The 21357-nt window shown below is 40.7% G+C and overlaps 1 protein-coding gene across 1 annotated transcript in view; it reads left to right on the top strand.

Annotated features, from left to right (window-relative positions):
• Positions 1-14357: 14357 nt before the first annotated feature.
• Positions 14358-21357, top strand: part of TXNL1 (thioredoxin like 1) — a 31981-nt gene continuing 24981 nt past the window's right edge. Inside the window, exon 1 of the mRNA XM_058557196.1 lies at positions 14358-14613. Within this exon, the coding sequence (XP_058413179.1) occupies positions 14516-14613 (98 nt within the window). The 5' untranslated portion in view covers positions 14358-14515. The remainder of the gene's footprint in view (positions 14614-21357) is intronic.

The following is a 21357-nucleotide window of genomic DNA, read 5'->3' as shown; positions in this document are numbered from 1 at the left end:
CCGTTGCCGCCGCCGCCGCAGTAAATCAGCTGACACCAACCTCAACTGCCGTGACTTCGCTGCAACTGTCGCAAAAATGAGGGGGCGGGAAATGCTCGTTACTCCGTGCACGCCCGGCCGAGGCTGGCGCCGAAGGGGCGGGCCGCCTTACCACGGAGACCCAACGGGAGCGAAGGGGCCAACTGTGGGCAGGGAGCGCGCGGCCGCCATTTTGGATAGGGGAAGTCTGCTCTAGGTTCTCTTCTCGCCTGAAATCCCCATGCTGGAAGGACCAGTATGGAAGGAAGGATGAAATGGCAAGTCTAGGTGTTCCCCGTGAGCAGGATGTTGTAAGTTTCCTTTTCTGCCCCCGCAACTCGGTCCGGGCGCCCGGAAAGTGTTAGCTTTGGCATTTAATTACTGTTTCCCTCTGACCCCCGAACTTAGCTGTGGCCCACGACACAGAGGACCAGACGGAGGAGGAACTCTGCTACTGGACTAGAGAAAGTCCGATCTTGTGCAACATTCCTGGAAAGGACAGAGAATGAATGTGCACTCTCCGTGTGGGCGACAAAGCGTGGTGGAACCTGAGTTGTGCATTCAGAGAGGCATGTATTCGCATCCCGGTTCCTCCATTGCACACTGTTAGTGTCATCTGGAGCGTATTGTTGCTTCTCTTCATTCTCCTCAATTTCCCCATGTACAAAATAGGCATAATAACCTCATGACTGTCTAGAAGATTAAACGAGTGCAACCTGTTATGCATGCCTGTCGTCCTCCGAAATATTTGTTGAATGAATAAATGAATGGTAGCCAAGGGAAAAACTGGTGCCATGCTGGTGGCCAGTGGTCAATTCTGTTAAAATGATAGAAAAGATGTTCATTCCTTGGCATTGTTTTTCCTTTATAATCTTATTAACGGATTTATAGGACAAGTAAGAATTCTATTACAGTCCTGAAAATGTACTGTGCCTTCGAATCAGCTGGGGAGCTAGTTAAAATGAAGTTTGATTCAGTAGGTCTGGAGTGGAGTCTGAGATTCTCCATTTTTAACAAGCTCCCAGTAATGCTCGTTGCTGCTGGTTCGTGAACTACACTTTGAGTAGCAAATCCTGTTGGAAGCGTTTGAAGCAGGAGATTAGGGGTTCAGAACAGGACAGCAACAGCTCCTTCAGACAGAATCATTTCCTTGCTAATTTTCCAAAAGAGAGCTCAGTGTTTGTTTGGTCAAAGGCTTCCTGTCAACAATTTATTATTCTTGCTAATAGCAAACTTCTCCTTTCCCTTCTCCCCAGCTTAGATGTCCTCCTGCCTGCAACACATTACAGACCCATTAGTGTCCTGGGTGGCATACCTCCTTTTCCTTCACTAGGCCATGTAGCATCCTTTAGGTCTCAGGTGTTGTTTCTCATATGCTGTTTCTGTTTATTTGTAGAGACCAGCTCTGCTGCCACCATCATGAGAAAAACTAAATCATAATGTTGACCAGGGAAATAAATAGAACCTGTGAAAATCAATAATTCTGAAATTGTCTTATACTGCAAATTGGAATTCCATGATTTTCTTCTACTTCTGACTGCTTTGTAATCACATGGGAGGGCGGGGCAGGGAAATGATGTTAAGTAGAAGAAATGAATTCCTCAGCCAGCTGGGTTCAATCTACTTACTCCATCTGTTGTGATGATGAATATGTTTAAACCGTCAAGTTTATAATCCCTTTACAATTTATAAGAACTTTTGGAAAATAAGAAGCACAGGATAATCTTAGTCTATATTAAAGCTTGTTTGGTTTGTAAAAGAAATCTATAAGATATCTTTCCTAGATAAAGTTGACTCTTTTAGTCTACAAATACTAATTGAACACTTACTGTGTTTCAGATACCTTCCTAGGAATACAAAGGTTAATAGGAAGATTAACGACAAGCTTTCAGTGTTCAAGTGACACTGTGGCACCTCTCTACCAAGTCTACAAAATTTATTGCCGATGTCTATATATGTGTGTATATGGGGGGAGTGTGTAATTTCCTGAGCCACAGGACTAAAATAAATATTCAAATCATAAATGAAACCCATGGGGTAAGAGTCAGAAGTTTCAACATGATTCAGAAAAATTCACACATTTTTATACACATATATATGTGTGTTTTACATGTATAACCTTCCTGAAAATTAAGATTTGTACCTTTAGTAAGTTGATCCTCAGTATATTTATTTGAATAAATAATTTATTCCTCTCATCTAGGAAAATTTTTATATAAAAGATTTAAATACCAAAAACTTCAGTTCAACAGATACTTATTGAGCCTTAAGTGAAGGTGAAACTGAGAAAGCGAGGATTTGGCATGTTCAGCTGCTATAGAGGAAGGCGGCTCTGCTTCCCACCAAGACTCATAAAATAGGGAATTTCCTAAACTGAGAAGTGCGTTGGATGATAGGCAGCTAAAAAGAATGACAAATGTCCACTGAGACACATAGCTGTAATACAGTGCAGTATGAGAAATATACAACCTAATGAAGAGTGGAGAAAAGAGATGAATTACTTCTAGGTTGGGGTGAGGAGGGATAAGCACATTAGATTTTATGGAGGGCTAGAAAAATGAGTAGGATTTGGAATAGGAAAAATGGGGAAGGAAAACAATTTTGTTGCTAGTACTAAAATGAAATTCATGAGTATATACAATAAACAGAAAGTGAGTAAGTACAGGGGATCTGATGTAGATGTAACAGGAAACTGTGGTATTAGGATTTAGCTATTTCTGCCCCATAAGGGATTCCTTCAACAGGCAAACTTTTCCATGGAACTCTATCTTAGGTTTGTAGAGTCTCTATCAGATTGGACCTAGACCCAATAATAAAAAGTAACGTGGGAAAACAGAATAAGGTCACATAACAAGAGGCCTTGAATGCCCTTATAAGCTTATTAGACTTTATTCCAAAGACAATGAAAAGCCGTTGAAGACTTTTGACCAATACCTAGAGTGGTGCTTTTCCGAACAATATTCTACTCTGTATCGCTGTATAACAAATTACCACAAATTTAGAGGCTTAAACAGACATTTATTGCCTCACAGTTTCCATGGGAAAGGAGTTCAGACACAGCTTAACTGAGTCCTCTGCTGGTGATCATACAAGGCTACAGTTGAGGTGTCAGCCAGACTGCATTCTCATCTGGAGGCTCAACTAGGGAAGAATCTGATTCCAAACTCATTCAGGCTCATTCATTTCCTTGTGGTTGTGTGACTAAGGCCCTGGCCCTCAGGTCCTACAGGCCACCCACAGCTCCTTGCCAGCTGGGCCTTACCAAAGGCCCTCATACAACATGGCAGCTTACTTCCTCAAAGCCAACACAGAGAATCTCTCTACTGAGTGCAAGAAAAATGGTATCATCTAGCCACAGATGTAGATGATATAAATACAAATGAAGCTGTAGATAGTAACCTAATCAAAGGAGTGACAGCCCATCATCTTTGCCATATTCTGTTGGTTAGAAGCAAGTCACCTGTACTCAAGGAGAGACGATTATACAGAGTGTGACTTATTGGGCGGTCACCGTGGGGTGTGTCAGCTGTGAATATTAATCTGGCAGCAATGCATCGTGTAAATTAGATGGGAAAAACAGAAAGGCAAGGAGACAAGGGAGAAGTTGTTGTTTTAACTAAAAATGTATAGTTGTCACCAGAACAGAATCATAAATGGAACCCACGGGGTAAGGGTCAGGAATTTCAACATGCTACAGGCATTAAAAAAACTTAAGTATCACTCCATCTTTAGAATTTAGTAGCAATTACCCTACCACACACCAATACTTCCTGGACTTCCTAAGTTCCAACTTAGTTCTCCAAAAGGCAAGAAGATTTGTTCCTCCATTTTACAAATTTCAGAAAAGGGAGATTATCACACTGCCCAGTGGTCTAACAGTGACCTCATTGTTACTGTCATTTTCAGATTGTCTCATGTGCGCTGTTTTTTTTTTCCTCATCTAGATTGTAAACCCATAGTTTGGTCTTCCCCACAGTGCTGGTTTGCTAATTCTGTCCTTTCCTAAGTGGACTCATTCCCCTAAAAGTCATGTTATGGTTGGGGGTTTCATGTTAGCACTGAGAGTCCTCACTCTTCATCATGTTGCAGCAGAGCAGTTTAATAAGTGTTCTTTGCATGGTTTTGTGTAATTAAAACTCTTTAAGAGCTTCCCTGTGCACTTTCTCACATGACATGAAAGTCAACTGGTGAGACTTCTCTTTTCTTTCCTATCTCATGACTTCCACTGAATCACACCATTTCTTTCCCCATAATAGGACGTCTTTTTCTAGAAATATCTCTATTTGCTCCATACTCACGCCTTCTAGGAAGGAGTGAAGGTGATAAGGTTGGGGGTGCTCAGGCTCTTCACAAATGTGGGTTTGGGGCCCCTCAGCAAGCTATCAAGATCAGCAAGGGGAAATCAGGATAGTAAGGAGGAGGTGATAAGTGCCAGCTGTAGCCCTGTCACCAGCTGCAGCAACAGGGGCTGTAGTTTGTCCTCCGTATTCTGTTTCTCGTCAGGATGAGAGGACCACCAGAGCTCTGGAATAGTTGCTTCCCAAACCTGTGTGGAGAAAGGAATCCATGTGCTGCAGAGAGTGGACTGTGGGAGACACGAAGATGCACCACTCAGATTCCTGTTCCAGAAAGAATCACTTCCCTGCTCCATGGAGAGTGGTTTGCTCACTGCTCCTGCTATTACCTTCTTCAGGGTCACCTCGGCTTTCCAGCTGAGGCTGTCTCCTCTTGGGGCAGCCTCTGGAGAATGCCTGAGCAACCCGAAGTGAGTCAAGAGTGTGCTATTCCTGGGGAGTCGCCCAGTCAATGACTAGCAAGAAGGTGTACCCTTCTTACTAAGCTTCTTTCCCTCCCCTCTCCCTTCCCCTCTCCCCTGCTCTTTCCCCTTCCTCTTTGTGCTCTTCCTCCCCTTCTTCCTCTCTTCCTCTTCTTCTTTTCAGTCCATTTGCATTTTTTTAAATAAAAAATTGGAAAAAAGATTAAACAAAGTTTTCAGAAAAGAGAGACGAGACATATCAACCAATGCAATGTATATACCTTATTTTGATATTGATTGAAATAAGTTATAAAATAAATTAGGAGAAAAATAGGGAATCTTAACATTTGGGTGGATATTTAATGATATTAAGGATGCACTGTTAACATTTTAGGTGTGATAATGGTATTTTGGTTATGATTTTTTAAAGGAATCCTTATCTTCTAGACATGCAGGCTGAAATATTTATGGATGAAATTATATAATGCCTGGCATTTGCTCCACGTAATCTGGGACGAGGAGGGCAGTGGCTACGAGGACTTCAACTTACTTTCATTTTTATGAAATAGTACTTTATTTTACTTGTCCTAAGTGTAATTCGTCAGAGTGGAAAACATCATTTATTCAACCTCCAGTGGTGTGGGGCACTAAGCTGAGCTGGGAATGCAGATAATGCAAAGACCTGGTTCTGTGGTCAGGCTGCTCACAGTCTGGCATGTCCATCCACCGTGAATAAACACAAAAGCAAAAAAAAACTCTCTTTACAAGTGATTAAATGAAAACATAGATTGCTAGCTATGTGTAGTTTTTTAGTTCCAAAGAGTTCATTCCAACCTCCAACAGACTCTAAAAAAAATAAAAATATGGATTTATATTTCAGAGGTAGAGGTGTCTGAAGTGTTTGTCTAAATATCTGGCCTTCTTAATAAAAACTCTAGGCAGTTTAATAACTTCTGAACCTTAGATATAAATTTCAGAAGAAAAAGCTATTTTACGTTTCTGGAAACAGCTAAAACTGACTCTTAGAATTGTCGGTAATGTTCTTCAGTATGTTCCACGAGGAGGAGATTTATGACAAAGGAGATCACTCTACAACTTCCTGGGAAACTCTCTCCTCCAAGACACTGCCTAGTGTCCAAAACTCAAGAACATAGTGTAAGTGGGACAAATGGTCCATCTGGTGACTTGACGCATTATGTAAAGAAGCATTTAGCATCTAAGGGGAAATCACGCCCCTTTGACTAAAAAGATATTGCGCCATCTAGGGACAACTATGGGAAATGGTATTCAATTTTCAAATTCAACAGCACAGCTAGAAAGGGTTTGGAAATTATGAAGCAGGATTTCCTTTCCGTTTGATTTTGTGTTACATAAATTACATATTTTTGCCCTTGAAATTTTAAGAAGGCAAAGCATATCATCTGAAATTATTTTTAAAATAATTTTCCCAGTTGATAAGCAGAGTTAAACTGGTATAATATAAAATAAGTTCTTTACTTCTTCAGAAATAAGGTAACAATAAGCTATTAAGCGACAATTATTTGTATGGAGAATGTTGAGGTAGGTGTAATTTTGGTAAGTTAATGAGGGAACTTTATATTGTTTATGCGATTCATCAATAAATCTGTATCCTTGGGCTTCTGCAAATACAAATTCAGTTATTTAAAGAGGTATGTTATATCTTAGAGGAATTTATGGAGGTTTTTTTTTTGTAGAATAAAAGTTCTTTTCTTCATTATATTCTTGCTCTTGCTTTTCAAAAAATCAGAAACTGGCATTTTTTTTTCCTTATTGTAAGAGGACAAAATTGAAAGAAAAAACTAACATCAGAGATTGTATGGTTATTGTATACTTCCTCCCCAACAAACACTCAAATATATATAAAACTGGAAAATTGTACCTATCTTTTCTATCATGAGAATAGTTTGAAGTGATGAGAATCAAATTGAAGAAATTTGGCTCAAAAACAGTGGATGGTGGATCAAAGAACTAAACTTAAGAGCTAAAACTATAAAACTTATGAGAACATGAGGGAAAATTTTTATTACATCGGATTTGGCAATGATTTCTTGGATACGACATCAAAAGCACAGATAACAAAAGAAAAAACAGGCAAATTGAAATTCATCAAAATTAAAAACTTTGTGCATCAAAGAAGATTATCAAGAAAATGAAAAGACAACCCACAAAATGGGAGAAAATATTTGCAAATCATATATCTGATAAGGGATTAATATTCCAAATATATAAAGAATTCCTACAATTCAAAAAATAAATCAAAAATGGGCAAAGGACCTGAATAGACATTTCTCCAAAGAAAATATACAAATGACCATTAGGTACATGAAAAGATGCTCAATGTCTTCAGTCTTTAAGGAAATGCACATCAAAACTACAATAAGATACAACTTCACACCCATTAGGATGGCTGTTAGCCCAAAAAATGGAAAGTAACAAGTGCTGGCAAGGATGTGGAGAAATTGGAACCCTCATGCATTGCTGCTGGGGATATAAAATGATGCAGCTGCTATGGAAAACAGTTTGGCAGTTCCTCCAAAAATTAAACATAGAATTACCATAGAATTCAACAATTCCACTCTTAGGTAAATACCCAAAAGAGAAGAAATCATGGAAAAGGAAAACAGTGGATTTAGGGAATAGTAATGCTTACCTAAACAATCAGGGAAGAGAAATCCCAGGATGACAGCCATGTAACAGATATATAGAGCAATCGATCTAGATTAAACTGGATGATATCCAATAAAAAATTAGACAAATCAGGATGTTCAATATAATAGAAAGTTTGAAAAAAATGAATACTATGATAAAGGTAAATAGTGTAAGAAAACAAGAAGGCAATTAGAAATGCCAGGGAAAACAAAAGGCTGTAATCTAAAGTCTCATATATCCCTCATAGTATACATATATATAACATATGTGTATACTAGTATATATCTATATGCATGTGTGTATATATGTATACTAGAGAATGCAGCCTGACAAAACATACCTGAAGTCTGTATCAGCTCTGGCTGCAGAATTTCTAGTGTCTGCCTTGTGGGAAGGGGATGACAGGTACAGACAAAACACTTTGAATGAACATGAAGTCAGAGGGGTTTCCCCTGCACTAAAAAGAGATTCCCTTGTAGAGAAGTGGAAGAAAAAGAAAGAGCCTGAGGTCTTGGTTCCTTGAATTGAGGGGAAGAAGTAAAAACCTAGGGAGAAGTGGCAGACTGGTACATCTAGGCAGATGGGTCCACAGGCAGCCTCGAACAAAGGGTCCTACTTCCTGAGGTAGTCACGTGGAATGCAGAAGAGCTAGACTTGAAAAGTGTATGCAGACGGAGACAGTGATCCTAGAGATCCGCACTCCAAAGCCCCACTCCCACCCTAAACCCTAGAAACTTGGCACAATTTCTGAGGCAAGCAGAGGAGGAGATAAGGTTAAGTTTTTGTTCTAGTTGGATGTAGCAGGAGGGTGGGGATTCAGAGTCTAATGAAATTGAGTTATAGAAAAAGTAATATTTCTTATACACCTGATTTTGTGGACTGAGATTCATACTCATGCTTCCTAGCCATTCATTTATTCAACCAATACTTATTTTGTACCTACTATGTGCAAAGGACTATGAGAGAGATAAAGTCATGTATGACATATCTCTAGCAGAACTATTTATAAAATCAGCAAAGTGAACCATGGCAGCTGTGAGTCGTGATAGAAGGCCTTCTTTCAGTGACTAGCTGAACTTGATAAGAACGAGTGAGTCTGAAGCAAATTATATTCTTGTATGTGAGGAAGATCAGCCCTGTGCTAACATCTGCCAATCCTCTTCTTTTTTTTGCTGAGGAAGACTGGCCCTGGGCTAACATCCGTGCCCATCTTCCTCCACTTTATATGGGACACCGCCACAGCATAGCTTGCCAAGCTTTGCATCAGTGCACACCTGGGATCCGAACCGGCGAACCCCGGGCTGCCGCAGCGGAGCGCGCATTTAACCACTGGCTGCCGCAGCGGAGCGCGCATTTAACCACTTGCGCCACCGGGCCGGCCCCACAAATTATAGTTAAGAGGAAGGTCAGGAGTCATTTCTGTGAAGTGAAGAAGTTTATGCGTTTTCTTCCCATGTTTATCCTGGCCTGATTATTAGAACATATTCCTTCATAAAGCATTGTCTGCTCATTCCAGCTGGAAATTTTCTCTCCTTTTTTTGAACCACTACAATATGTTATTTGTATTTCTGCTATGGCACTTACCACATTTTAATTTGTATTATTAGCTTCTGTAGAAGTGTCTTATTTCTCTTTCAATGTTCCTGGAGGAGAGATCTTTCAAAGAATTATCACATTACCTTGTACGTAGTAAGTGCATAATAAATGTTACATAATAGTAGACAAGTTATCATCAAATAATGTCTCTCAAAATATGGACTCCTTGCATCAGCTACCCTGGGTGCTTGTTAAAATTCAGATTCCCAGGCCACGCTCCAGCTCTACTGAAGCAGAATCTCTAGGTGTGAAACTGGGAACCCACGTTTTAATGAACTCACTACAGCTTGAGAATAGACAATTCCTAGACACTATGAATTTCAGGGTATGATAGTTATATTAAGGTGTGGGATGGCAAATAGGTTTTATCTTGATTGTTGACTCTGGTTCCAGGTGCTGCTGAGTAGAATTCTGAGGCTGAGGCTAAACTCTGGGAACCCGTGGCGTTTAAGAGGGATGCCCGCCATGGCCAAGTGAAGGATGGGGTGGAGAAGTTTGTGTGCAGCATACTTAACATTTCTGAATGTGTTAATCTCAGGCGTGGAGAGAGTGTCCCCACCCTCCTAAAAATAATCACAAGCTGTCCTTGCAGAAGTGTTAGCGTCTGCAAGATTTTTCTAAAATTTTCGTGGAAATCCCAGGAAATGGGGTTTTCGGGGTGGCATATGCAGACTTCAAAGAAAAATGATAACGTCTTTTGAGAAAATTTCATCCACCAAAAGCTTATTTTACTTAATGAAATTAAGCATTAGCTAAACAACACAAGGAGACCAATTAACTGCGAATATTATTTTTTGTTTTAGTTGTTACTAATAAGGCAAGGAAGAAACATGGGCGTTCCTTGTAGAGTCTTGCATGGAACCTCCTTTCCTGCTTGTGCTTTCTTTCTTTTTTATTATTAAATATACTATTTATAATCATTGAAGAAATTTAGAAAATATAGATGGGAAAAAAATCCCCTAAAAGAGCAGCACCATGTGATAATGTCTGCTAAAAGTTTCGACGCACATATATAAAGTCTGTTTCTGTATAACGTTGAGTGCAACCTTGAGAGGACTAAGCAGCTGCATAGTGTATAACTGAATGAGTTACACACTTCTCTGAAGGTCAGCCTTGTCATCAGTAGCGTAGGGACGACAACTGCCACCTGGCTTGTGTCTCCAGGTTGTGTCAGGATCTCTCACGAGAGTGTGTGTCTCCAAGGACAGAAACATGTAGGAATTATCTTTAACTTCTGAGGATTTAGCACAGAGCCTGACACACTGGAGGCCCTGGAGAATTTGCTGTGCCTGCCATTGAGCTGCTTCCCATCTTAATTCACTGAACTGCGCTGGTTCTCTGGAGGATAACCAGGGAACCCCTTGCTACATACAAAGGTGTTCCTCAGTCCTCATCCTCTGACCTCTGACTTTTGTAATTTTCTTCCTGCCTCTCTGCTTTTTTGCTACCTCTTCTTTCCTATTTTACTCCCTATTTGTGGTTGTCTTTAAATATCTGCTATAACTCCTTGCTTTTCTATATATTTCCTAATGAACTCATCTACTTTAATGGTATCAACTATGACCTCTGTGCTGGCAACTCTCAAATATTTACCTGCAGCTTGCTATATTAATCTTCTAGCCTCAAATTTCCCTGATGTTTAATCATTTTTTTAAAAATTTTATATCAGTCAGGGTCACAACAGGAAAAAGATGGCACATTCAAAGTGGGTAATTGAGGACAGTTTAGGAAGGGGAATATTAACAAACCTGTAGACAGGGTTTAGGAGAAGCAAAAAGGGATGGTGTTGTTGAAGAGAAAATAAAGACAAAGACATCAGGAATTGAGTGGTGTGTGGAAGAGTGTTACTGTAAAGAAGGGGACCGGATCTAGGCTCTGAGGGCTGAAAGCAGGGAAGGAGAAAGATGGTAGTTCTTTTTAAACCAAAAGACCTCTCTTGGTATTAGGAAAGTGAAGTCTCTGAGTGTTGCTGATTAGCTGGGAGTATCTGGCCTACCAGTTAGAGGAGAGCTTGCTGTGTGGCTGGAGATGGTTCCTTCTATAAGTATGGAAGCCCATCTAGGAATTATGGGTTTCAGGTACCTCTGCTTCTTCTGAGAGATCCTGGCCTTGGGATTTTGGTGGCCAGTGTCTCTGCTTCTGTTGTGCAGTCAGGTCTGCAACAGCAGCAGCAGGCCAGGTGGGCAGGCCAGGGTTTCTCAGCTAGTATGCTGGTGCTACCAACAGCCAGGAGTGATTCCTACCCCTAGGCCTGAAGGGACAAGGGAAGACAGTGGTCACAGGAACACAAAAAGGGTAATGGTATGAAGAGCCTCCCGACAGGAGCTATGGCGGCCTTTGGTAGAGATACAATCAACCTGTGTCAACACAGCAGGATGAGAGCTGAGAGAATTCATAACTGGATCTCACTCTCTTTTACCCTTAAATCTCCAAGAAGCAGCTCCCACAAGGGATTCTATTGGTCCAGTCATTATAGGTCAGTATCCTGGGGCTAAGAGGAGGGTGAAGAAAGGTTGAGAGTGGATGTGAAGGGACACATGGAAAATAAACAACAAAATGCCCTCACATATCTGACTTTTACAATGCCTCTTTTTATCTTGCCTTTCAGGAATCTATGGGTTTCTAGAGTCTTGCTTTCATAAACACCTTCCCCCCTTAATATTTACTTTAGCTGCCTTAGTTGAGACTCTTTCTGTTTGCTTTTTAGACAAAACTGGGAGGACCATTGGTAATAATAATAATCCATCTGTTATGTACTGAGTTGTGTCCCCCCAAAATTCATAGGTTAAAGCCCTAACCTCCAACATGACTATATTTGGAGATAGGGCCTTTAGGAAGTAATTAAGGTTTAATGAGGTCATAAGGGTGGGGCCATAGGACTAGTGTCCTTACAAGAAGAGGAAGAGACATCAGGGATATGTGTGTGCACAGATAGAAGGCCACATGAGGACACAGTGAGAATGCGGCTATCTACAAGCCAAAGAGAGAGGCCTGAGGAGAAACCAACCCTGTTAGGCACCTTGATCCTGGACTTCCAGACTCCAGAACTGTGAGAAATAAATTTCTGTTGTTTAAGCCACCGAGTCTGTGGAATTTTGTTATGGCAGCCATTGCTAATATATTGTCGTTTATAAACATCTTTTATCGAGCACCTTATGTTCTAGTTCTTTGTGTACATCATCTATTATTACCTTTAACCCTCACAACCTTAGATAGTAGTTACTATTATTTTTTTGTGTGTGAGAGGAAGATCAGCCCTGAGCTAACATCCGTGCTAATCCTCCTCTTTTTGCTGAGGAACACCGGCTCTGAGCTAACATCTATTGCCAATCCTCCTCCTTTTTTCACCCCAAAGCCCCAGTAGATGGTTGTATGTCATAGTTGCACATCCTTCTAGTTGCTGCATGTGGGACGTGGCTGGAGAAACGGTGCGTCGGTGCGCGCCTGGGGTTCCGAACCCAGGCTGCCAGTAGCGGAGCGCGCGCACTTAACTGCTAAGCCACGGGGCCGGCCTGAAAGTAGTTATTATTAAGCCAATTGTCACAGACAAGAAAGCTGAGGTTCAGAGAGGTTAGTGGCTTGACCATGGCCAAAAAATAATAAGTAGCAGAGCATTATTATTGGAACTTCTGTCTTATTTGTCTCTAAAGCCATTACCCTGTGCTGGTATCACGTGAGAAAGGAATGTATTTTCTATGGCTCTGCTCTGGTTGGGTTGTTAGGAATAGTTATTTTATGTTTTTGCAGCACCCTTAGCCTTCTCTTTTCACACTTCTTGGGCTTCAATTATCACATAAACTACTGAATCTCAAGTCAGTAACCTTAGACTACTCTTTTTTTTTTAGCTCCAGACTCATTCTTCCTACTACTTAACTGTGCACCTCACCTGGATGTCCTGCAGGCATCTTAACTCAGTAAAAAGAGCCACAAGATTGACATATTTGCATTATCCTAGACTCCTTCCTCTGTCATTTCACTAAATTGGTCCAATTGGTCACTAAACCTTGTGATTTTTATCTTCTAATTGTTTCTCAAATATATCATTTCCTCTTCGTGTCCACTGCAGCTGCTCCCATAACTCAGTTCCTGGATTACCACAGTAACCTCCTAAACTAGTCTCACTGTCTTCCATCCTCCTCACTGCTACCGCAGGGCTTTTTCTAAAGTGTAATCACAAAACTGCCCTGCAGTGATTACTCCACTGGTTTCATGTTACAAATTCCTTTTGCTCCTCTGATCTGACCTCCTCTTCGGTTTCATCTCCTCAGCTAAATCCAAAAGCAAATCATTTCATGTCATCTAGCCTAATATTTCAAGGAGCAGGGGAGTGTTAAGACTGCCTTGAGTGCTTGCTTGACTTTCTACGAGGTGTGTGAACTTGGGAAAATTAGTCTACTCATGAAATAATAATAGAACCTACTTCACAGGGTTGTTGTGAGGATTAAATGAGCTAATATACATAAAGAACCTGTATCTTGTCTGGCATATAATTTGTTAAATATTAGCTATTAATATCAGCCCTCTCAACCCATGCATTTGCTCTGCTGGTTCCTCTGCCTAGAATACCCCTGTCATCTCTCAGCATCTGGCAAACCCTTTCTTTATCAAGATTCAGTTTAGGGGTCACATCTCCTAGCACATTTACCCTGCTCCATCCTCCTATCTCATTGCAAATTTCTTTGCTACTGTAACCATTGTTTGCGTCTATCACTAGACTGCGAGCTTCCCAAAGGTAGGATGGTGCTTTCATTTTTTTCAGGCAAAACTTAAAGACAGGTGCATATTTTCTAGATGACTGCACAGACAGCGCCCACGCGTAATGAAACCCGTAAATATGTTTCTAAAGTCTATTTCATCTAGTGTGGCGACTTGCCCGAATATGAGACACGACTATCCTCAAAGTACTTCCAGGAGGCCTTAAGACCTTAGACAGTACCTATGCACCCCGTAGAAAATGGGGTTCCCTTTCCACTTTCCCACCCCAAGGAGACTCCCGGCTAAAAGCCTCGGGTTTTGGAACCGCGGAGGAATACATGAACTTTTGAGTCTCAGTCTGCGCCTGCGCTGGTGACCGCTACCCGTCCGCGCCCACGCCACTCAGCCAGCGTGGGGCTCCTTAGCCGAGGGTGGGGCCACGGCTCGCGTTTTAGGATTGGGTGGTGGAAGCCAAAGCAGACGGCGCGGAAATGACGCCAAGGTGCGCAAGCGCCGGGGCCGTGGCGCGCGGGGGCTGCTGGGTGCCGCAAGCCTTTCCTCCCTCCGCGTCTCCCCTCCCCCGCCCGTCCCCGCCCCCTCGGCCGCTGTGCTCCCTGGCGTGACTCGGCACTGCGAGCCCCGGGAGAAGACGTCGCGGCCGCCACCTTCTCGGTCCAGGCCTCGGCCTTCCTGAGCCTCCCCCCTTCGTCTCGTGGGTCGTCTTTTCCTTCCGTTTCGAAGCCGGTGGCGTCGCGGCCGCCCTTGCCGGGCTCTCTGAGAATGGTGGGAGTGAAGCCGGTCGGGAGCGACCCGGATTTCCAGCCGGAGCTGAGCGGCGCGGGCTCTAGACTCGCCGTGGTCAAGTTCACCATGCGAGGGTGAGGCCGGGCTCGAGCCCTGGGGCCCCGGGTGTGCGCCCGTGCTTTCCCTTCGCTCTTTCCCGGCCCCGCTCCCACGCGGTCTCCTTCTGCTCCGGAATGTCCGGCGCTGACCGCAGCCCCAGGCCGCTGCCCAGTTAGGCCTCGGCTCTTGGGTGTGACCCCCCATTCGTGCACCAGGGCGTCTGTGGCGGGCATAAAGGCCTGGCCGGCGGTGTTCCCCAGCCCCAGCCCAGGAGATCCCCGCCCGCACCTTTTCAGTCATCAGACCGGCTCTGCTCTTGGGGGTGGTACGTCTCCGTTCTTTCTAGTCTGCGCGACTGTCCCCTTCTTTCCGGGGAGCCAGCTGTCACTTGCATCTTAGAAACTCTGCAGTCTTAATTTACCGAACACTTTGGTTCTCTTCACCACCTGGATATCTGTAAAGCCTTTGGGAGATTCAGATGGGGCTGTCCAACTGATCCGCATAGTGCTTAGTCCTAAGGCTAACCTAATGCATTTTAAATTAAGTTAATGCTGAGTCAGGATGCTTTTTAATTTTCTTAGTGTTTTTGTTACTCGTTTGGTTAGTAACTTTGTACTTTGTACTTTGGGCTCCCCTTTGTATGCGATTGCGTCTGATCACAGAAATTATGGTAGGTGTATATATACACAATACAGGTAGACAGGTGTCCAGAGGTCTGGGTTTGACCAAATAAACTCCATTTTTGACTTGATTTTCGAGGACAGGGATCTTGAAAGATGTTAACTGTCTTTGGTAAATCTCAACGTAATTTATAGGTCGTAGAGCTAGTGGATCTTCCATATTGGGTGTGCAGTGTTCCTGTGTGAGAGTGACACGTTGGAACTAGGCATTCAGAACCAAGATTTCAGCCAGTGTGTGTGTTCACTGAGCTCCCCTTGTGTATGTCAGTGCCTAGTCAGAAGGATTAGAGGTCTCCACTAATTTGCCTTGACTCCTTGGCATTATTTACACTTACACTAACTTGGAGAAATCTACTACAGGTACCACTGTTTATGTAACACATTTTATTGTCCAAGTAACTATAAACGTAAGGCATTATTTTAAATTTCAAAGCAACAAGTGTAGTTCCAGGCACAGGATTCAGTCAATGTTGAGTATGTAAGTGGTGCCATTAGGATTAGCTAGTTTTGGGATGGAAGTATGCAGATAGAGATGAGAGAAAGCTAGGACGTATTTTTGGACCAGTCTCTCTTATACAGAATTGAAAAGGGGCAGTACATTGGATTTTGTAGGGTGGAATAGAGTACTCGTTTGACATGTGAACTTTCACATTTACTAAACTGAAGAGGATAAAGATTTCATGTATAAAGACATGTTTAAAAGAAATGTCAAAATTCTGTAAGTGTGTCTCCCCAGCTTTAGCAATTTTGTGATGTCTGTGTTCTTAATGTGGGGGAATACCTGTACATTTGTTAAGTACTTACGCCAAAGTTGGAAAAGGGAAGAGATGATTTTAACAGTGAATCTCATTTTTAGTTCACTTTTCTAATTCTAGTCAGTGGGAGCATTTAGACTTTTGTCCCTCAATGATATACTCTTTTTTTCCCTTACCATAGCAGAGGGAGCGATGACAAAGGAATAAATAATTTCTTAATTAAAGTGAGAAAAGTGGGGAAACATTGCTACTAAGGAAACACTTCCATTAGCAGCATGGTATCATTTAACTGTAAACATAACTGCAGGTATTGGTTGATAAGGCACTGTGTTCTTATTTACTTTTAAAAAGGTATTTTGGTGGATGAAAATTTTATTTTGTTTGTAGGAACTGAGAGCAAACAAATAAAATGTTTGAATTTAGAGAACTTTTAAGTTCAGAAGCATATTTAGGTAACATTCATAAGTCTGATAAGATTGTGTTTGCCTTTCAAGTTCAACGTTTTGGCCATTCATTAATGCATTCCTGTGCCAGTGTGACCCCAGATTTATATACATGGGCATCAGTATTAGACCCTCAAACAGCTATATCCAGTAAAATCGTGTAAGAAACCTCTCAGGTCAAAGTTAATGTCCCATTTTAGGCCAGGAACATAGTTTCCTCCAGCACCTATTTCTTAACCCTAGTTTAAGCCTTATTCGTTATGCTCTACTTCTGTGCTTTATCCATCGTGTTAATTTTACTAAAACACTATACAGATTGTTGCTCTTCTGTTTAAGGGTCTTCAGTGCCTCTCCAGTATATTTTTTCAGTTGTTTTTTTAACTGTAGTAAAATATGTGTAACATAAAATTTACCATTTTAACCATTTTTAAGTGTAGCATTCAGTGGCATTAAGTACATTCACAATATTGTACCACTCTCACCATTATCTGTTTCCTAGATTTTTTTTTTTTTGTCATCTCAGACAGAAACTCTGTACGCATTAACAATAACTCCCAGTCTCCGCCTGACTCCACCCCACCAGTCCCTGGTTACCTCTCTTCTACTTTCTGTCTCTATGAATGTGCCTGTTCTTGGTATCTCGTATAAGTGAAATCATACAATATTTGTCCTTTTGTTTATGGCTTATTTCATGTAACATAATGTTTTCAAGGTTCATCCATGGTAGTAGTGTGTGTCAGGATTTCTTTCCTTTTTAAAGCTGAGTAATACTCCCATTGTACGTATATACACATATTGTTTATTGATCTGTCGGTAGATATTTAGGTTGTTTCTGCCTTTTGGCTATTGCGAATCATCCCGCTATGAACATTGTTCTGCAAGGATCTGTTTGAGTCCCTGCTTTCAGTTCTTTGGGGGATATACCTAGGAGTGGAATTGCTGGATTTTATGGTAATTCTATGCTTAACTTTTTGAGAAATCGCCAAACTATTTTCCACAGTGGCTGCACCATTTTGCATTCCCACCAGCAATGAATGAGAGTTCCAATTTCTCTACATACTTGCTACTCACTAACACTTTTTATATTTTAATAGCCATCCTAAATGAGTGTGAAGTGGTATCTGGTGGTTTTGGTTTGCATTTCCTTAATGACTAATGATGTTGAGCATCTTTTCATGTGCTTATTGGATATTTTTTATCTTCTTTGGAGAAATGTCTATTCAAGCCCTTTGCCCATTTTGAATTGCACTGTTTGTTTTTTTGTTGTTGAGTTGTAAGAGTTCTTTATATATTTTGGGTGTTAATCCCTTATCAGAGAAGATTGGCAAATATTTTCTCCCATTTTCACTTTCTTGGTAGTGTCCTTTCATGCACAAAGTTTTAAAATTTTGATGAAGTCCAGTTTATATATGTTTTCTTTTATTGCTTGTGCTTTTGGTGTCATATCCCAGAAATGATTGCCAAATTCAATGTCCTGAAGATTTTCCCCTATGTTTTCATCAAAGAATTTTATGGTTTTAGCTCTTAAGTTTAGGTCGTTGATCCATTTTGAGTTAATTTTTGTATAAGGTGTAAAGTAAGGGTCCAACGCATGGGGATATCCAGTTTTCCCAGCACCATTTGTTGAAAAAACTGTCTTTTCCCCAATGAATGGTCTTGGCACCCTTCTCCAGTGTTTTTTAAAGCAATTCAAATAGTTAACATTTACATATTATTTAGTCTGTGTAAGGGACTTGTGTAAGCAGTTATATTGACTCATTCAGTCCTCAAAATAATCTTTGAAATTATCCCCATTTTACAAATGAGCAAGTTAGAGGTTAAATAACTTGTTTAAGGTCCCATTGCTGAGTGCACTATTTGGATTGTTAAATGCCATCCTTGCTCTCCCAGCCTAAGCAGAAAGGAAATGCAGGTTCATCTCTGTGTATTGCATGGAGCCTGACATTTTTCAGTAAATGTTGCCTTGAATGATTTAGCTACACCTCTGCCTGCAAACTAATCTTATGACTGAGGACAATTCAGTTCACTCTCTGAAATTCTTTTCCCTACCTGAAAAATGGGAATAATAACATGTAACCTAACCATATTATTTAGAAAATGAAATTATATATGTGAATTATATCCTGTGGTAACATGTTTTTATAACTGTTATCTCCAAATTGTTACCTCTTAAATATACCCAGACACATTTTAGTGGTTATAAGCAGTGCCAGTTTTGTTGTTATCATTGGTGAGTAAGCTCCAACTTTTCACATTTTCTCCCCAATAAAACTCAGTATGAATGATTTTTGTCTTGAATTCATGAATGTATCACTTCTGTAGATATGTTAACCATATATCCAATTTTTTTAAAGGAGGTCTTTGTAGTTGGTTAGGTGTTATTGTTGCTATCCAAAAAGAATGTCAGTGTATATTAGGATTTTGAGTTCTAATGGTTATGGTAGTTTGTCCAAAATAATACATTATATATGTAGTATTAATTATATATTGCAAAATTGCTTCAGACTGAAAGTAGTTGACCGTATTACAGAGTTAGCAGACCCAACAGTCCATAAGGACCAGGCAGATAGTGAGCTGCAAGTTAACTAGGGCATGATGAGGCCCTAGAGAAGATATAAAGAATTTTTTTTAAGTAAACTTTTTTTTATTGAAGTATAGCATGCATACAAAAATGTACACAAATCATTTAAGTGTATAATTTGATAAATTTTCAAAGTGGTTACTCCTGTTTAACCAACACCAACACTCTGCAATCCCCTCCCCTCCTCCAACCTCCTGCAGGCTCCTTCTCATCACTTTTTTTTTTTTTGTGGGAAAGATCAGCCCTGAGCTAACATCCTTGCTAATCCTCCTCTTTTTGCTGAGGAAGACCAGCTCTGAGCTAACATCTATTGCCAATCCTCCTCCTTTTTTTGCCCCAAAGCCCCAGTAGATAGTTGTATGTTGTAGTTGTACATCCTTCTAGTTGCTGTATGTGGGACGCGGCCTCAGCATGGCCGGAGAAGCGGTGCCTCGGTGCACGCCCGGGATCCGAACCCAGGCCGCCAGTAGCGCAGCGCGCGCACTTAACCACTAAGCCACGGAGCTGGCCCCCACTCTTGAATTCTAACAGTACAGATTAGTTTTGCCTAGATTTGAACTTTATAAAAATGATATCATACAGTATGTAATCTGTCTGGATTCCTTTCAAGAGCATATAAATAGTTTTAATCTTGGCAGTTAATTTAGAAATAACAACAACAAAAAGCAGTGTGTAGGCACTGTTTTGGGAGTTTGGGAAATAGCAGTTAAGAGTTGGGTTTTGTGATCAAATTCCAGCACTGTACTTCATTGTTCTTGTCTTTAAAATGAGGAATTAGGAAACTAAAATATTTAAGAGTTTTGTAAATTGCATAACATGTACTAAGTGCTCAATGAATGCCAGCTATTTTGTGTTATTAATAGGACCAATTATGATTACGTCTACGCATTGATAAATATAATACATGTAGAAACTACCCATTTTCAAGTTATGCCCTGCAGAAAAATAAACTTTTAAAATACATCTTCAGAAAGCATATACATTTTCCTTACCCATTTACCAGTTGAATGTGTTTACACGTTATTGCTCACTGATTACTTCAGCAAATAGGAAAAAACAGCAAGTTCATCAAATAGAATTTATTTATATTATGACTAAACAAAACTCTTACTTATTAAGAAGAACCTAACAATCAGAAAGCTAATCTTGACTGGGTTTAGGAGTTAACTGTTTTACTTGTGGCCCTGCCATTAACTAGAGTGTCTCATCTTGGGCAGGTCGTTTAACTTTTCTGGTCTTCAGTTCTCACTTAATAATTGTGTTAGGTAGGTCAATTTTAAAGTTTTAGTTTTGTGGGTTTGGTTCTTTATGTGTTGCAGAATGATAGAGGGTTGTCTGCTGTGTTCTCTTTGTCTCAGAAACCATAACTCAGAATCCTTACATATCCATTTTACGTATTAGACTTAACAGATAAGCTTTCCATCAAAAAGAGGTTCAGAAGTAGAAACAGAACTCTTTTTTTCTTTTTTAAACCTCTGGACTAGATGGGCTGTGGTCTCTTTTACAGCAAGTTCAAAGGTACTGTGATTATGTACTGTCCTAAGGGCTGCAAATCAAGGTCTGCACAAGAGAAAAAAAGAACAATCTGGAAATTCAGGCATATTTGGAGCATAATATTTTAAAGATAGGAAAGGTCCTTGGAGAATCTGGTTTTTTTCTCGTTTTATACAGAGAAATCAGGTACCTTGTTCATGAGCTCAGATAATAATGGAAATGTAAGTTTACTCTTAAGTGCTAATGTTAAGGAAGGCAAACATTTTACTTAACATAACCAGTCCATTCATTTAAATGATTATAGTGTGAAAGTATGCTGCTGTATATATTTGTGCTTCTGTGTTCTATGACTTATTTTGACTTGTGACTAACGTTCCAACCTTTGATAGCTAACTAAACTTAAACAAAGGCTCTAGATAAGGTTAAATTTTGAACGGGAACAGTTATTTGCAAGGTAGCCATTATTTTAGTACAGTCTGTTTAGCTACAAAAAGTGTTTAACACCAGTTAGTGCATACATGATTGGCAAATAGGGCGATGATGTCAGTGTAATGTGGAAGTTGAGTTGGTTCGTATTCTATTTTTCCTAGGTAGTGAAGAGCAGAAATAGAAATAGAACCTTTAGCAGGAAGGAGAAAAGCCCTCAGCCACACAAGCAGGCTCGCTTTAAGGTTTATTTTAAGAAAGTTAAAGTTAATTAAACATGAGTGTCCACCCAACGCTTGTTCCCCAGAGGGGGTCATTCTCAGTGTTACACTTCCTGCTGTCCCTGTCTTAATGGCAGCCCGTCTAGCTCAGAGCTCCACTTCCATCTGGATTGTCACAG

The sequence above is a fragment of the Diceros bicornis genome, chromosome 16 (genome assembly GCF_020826845.1).
Source record: "Diceros bicornis minor isolate mBicDic1 chromosome 16, mDicBic1.mat.cur, whole genome shotgun sequence".
In the NCBI taxonomy this organism is placed as follows: domain Eukaryota; kingdom Metazoa; phylum Chordata; class Mammalia; order Perissodactyla; family Rhinocerotidae; genus Diceros; species Diceros bicornis.
This window is presented reverse-complemented; position numbering and strand designations above follow the sequence as displayed.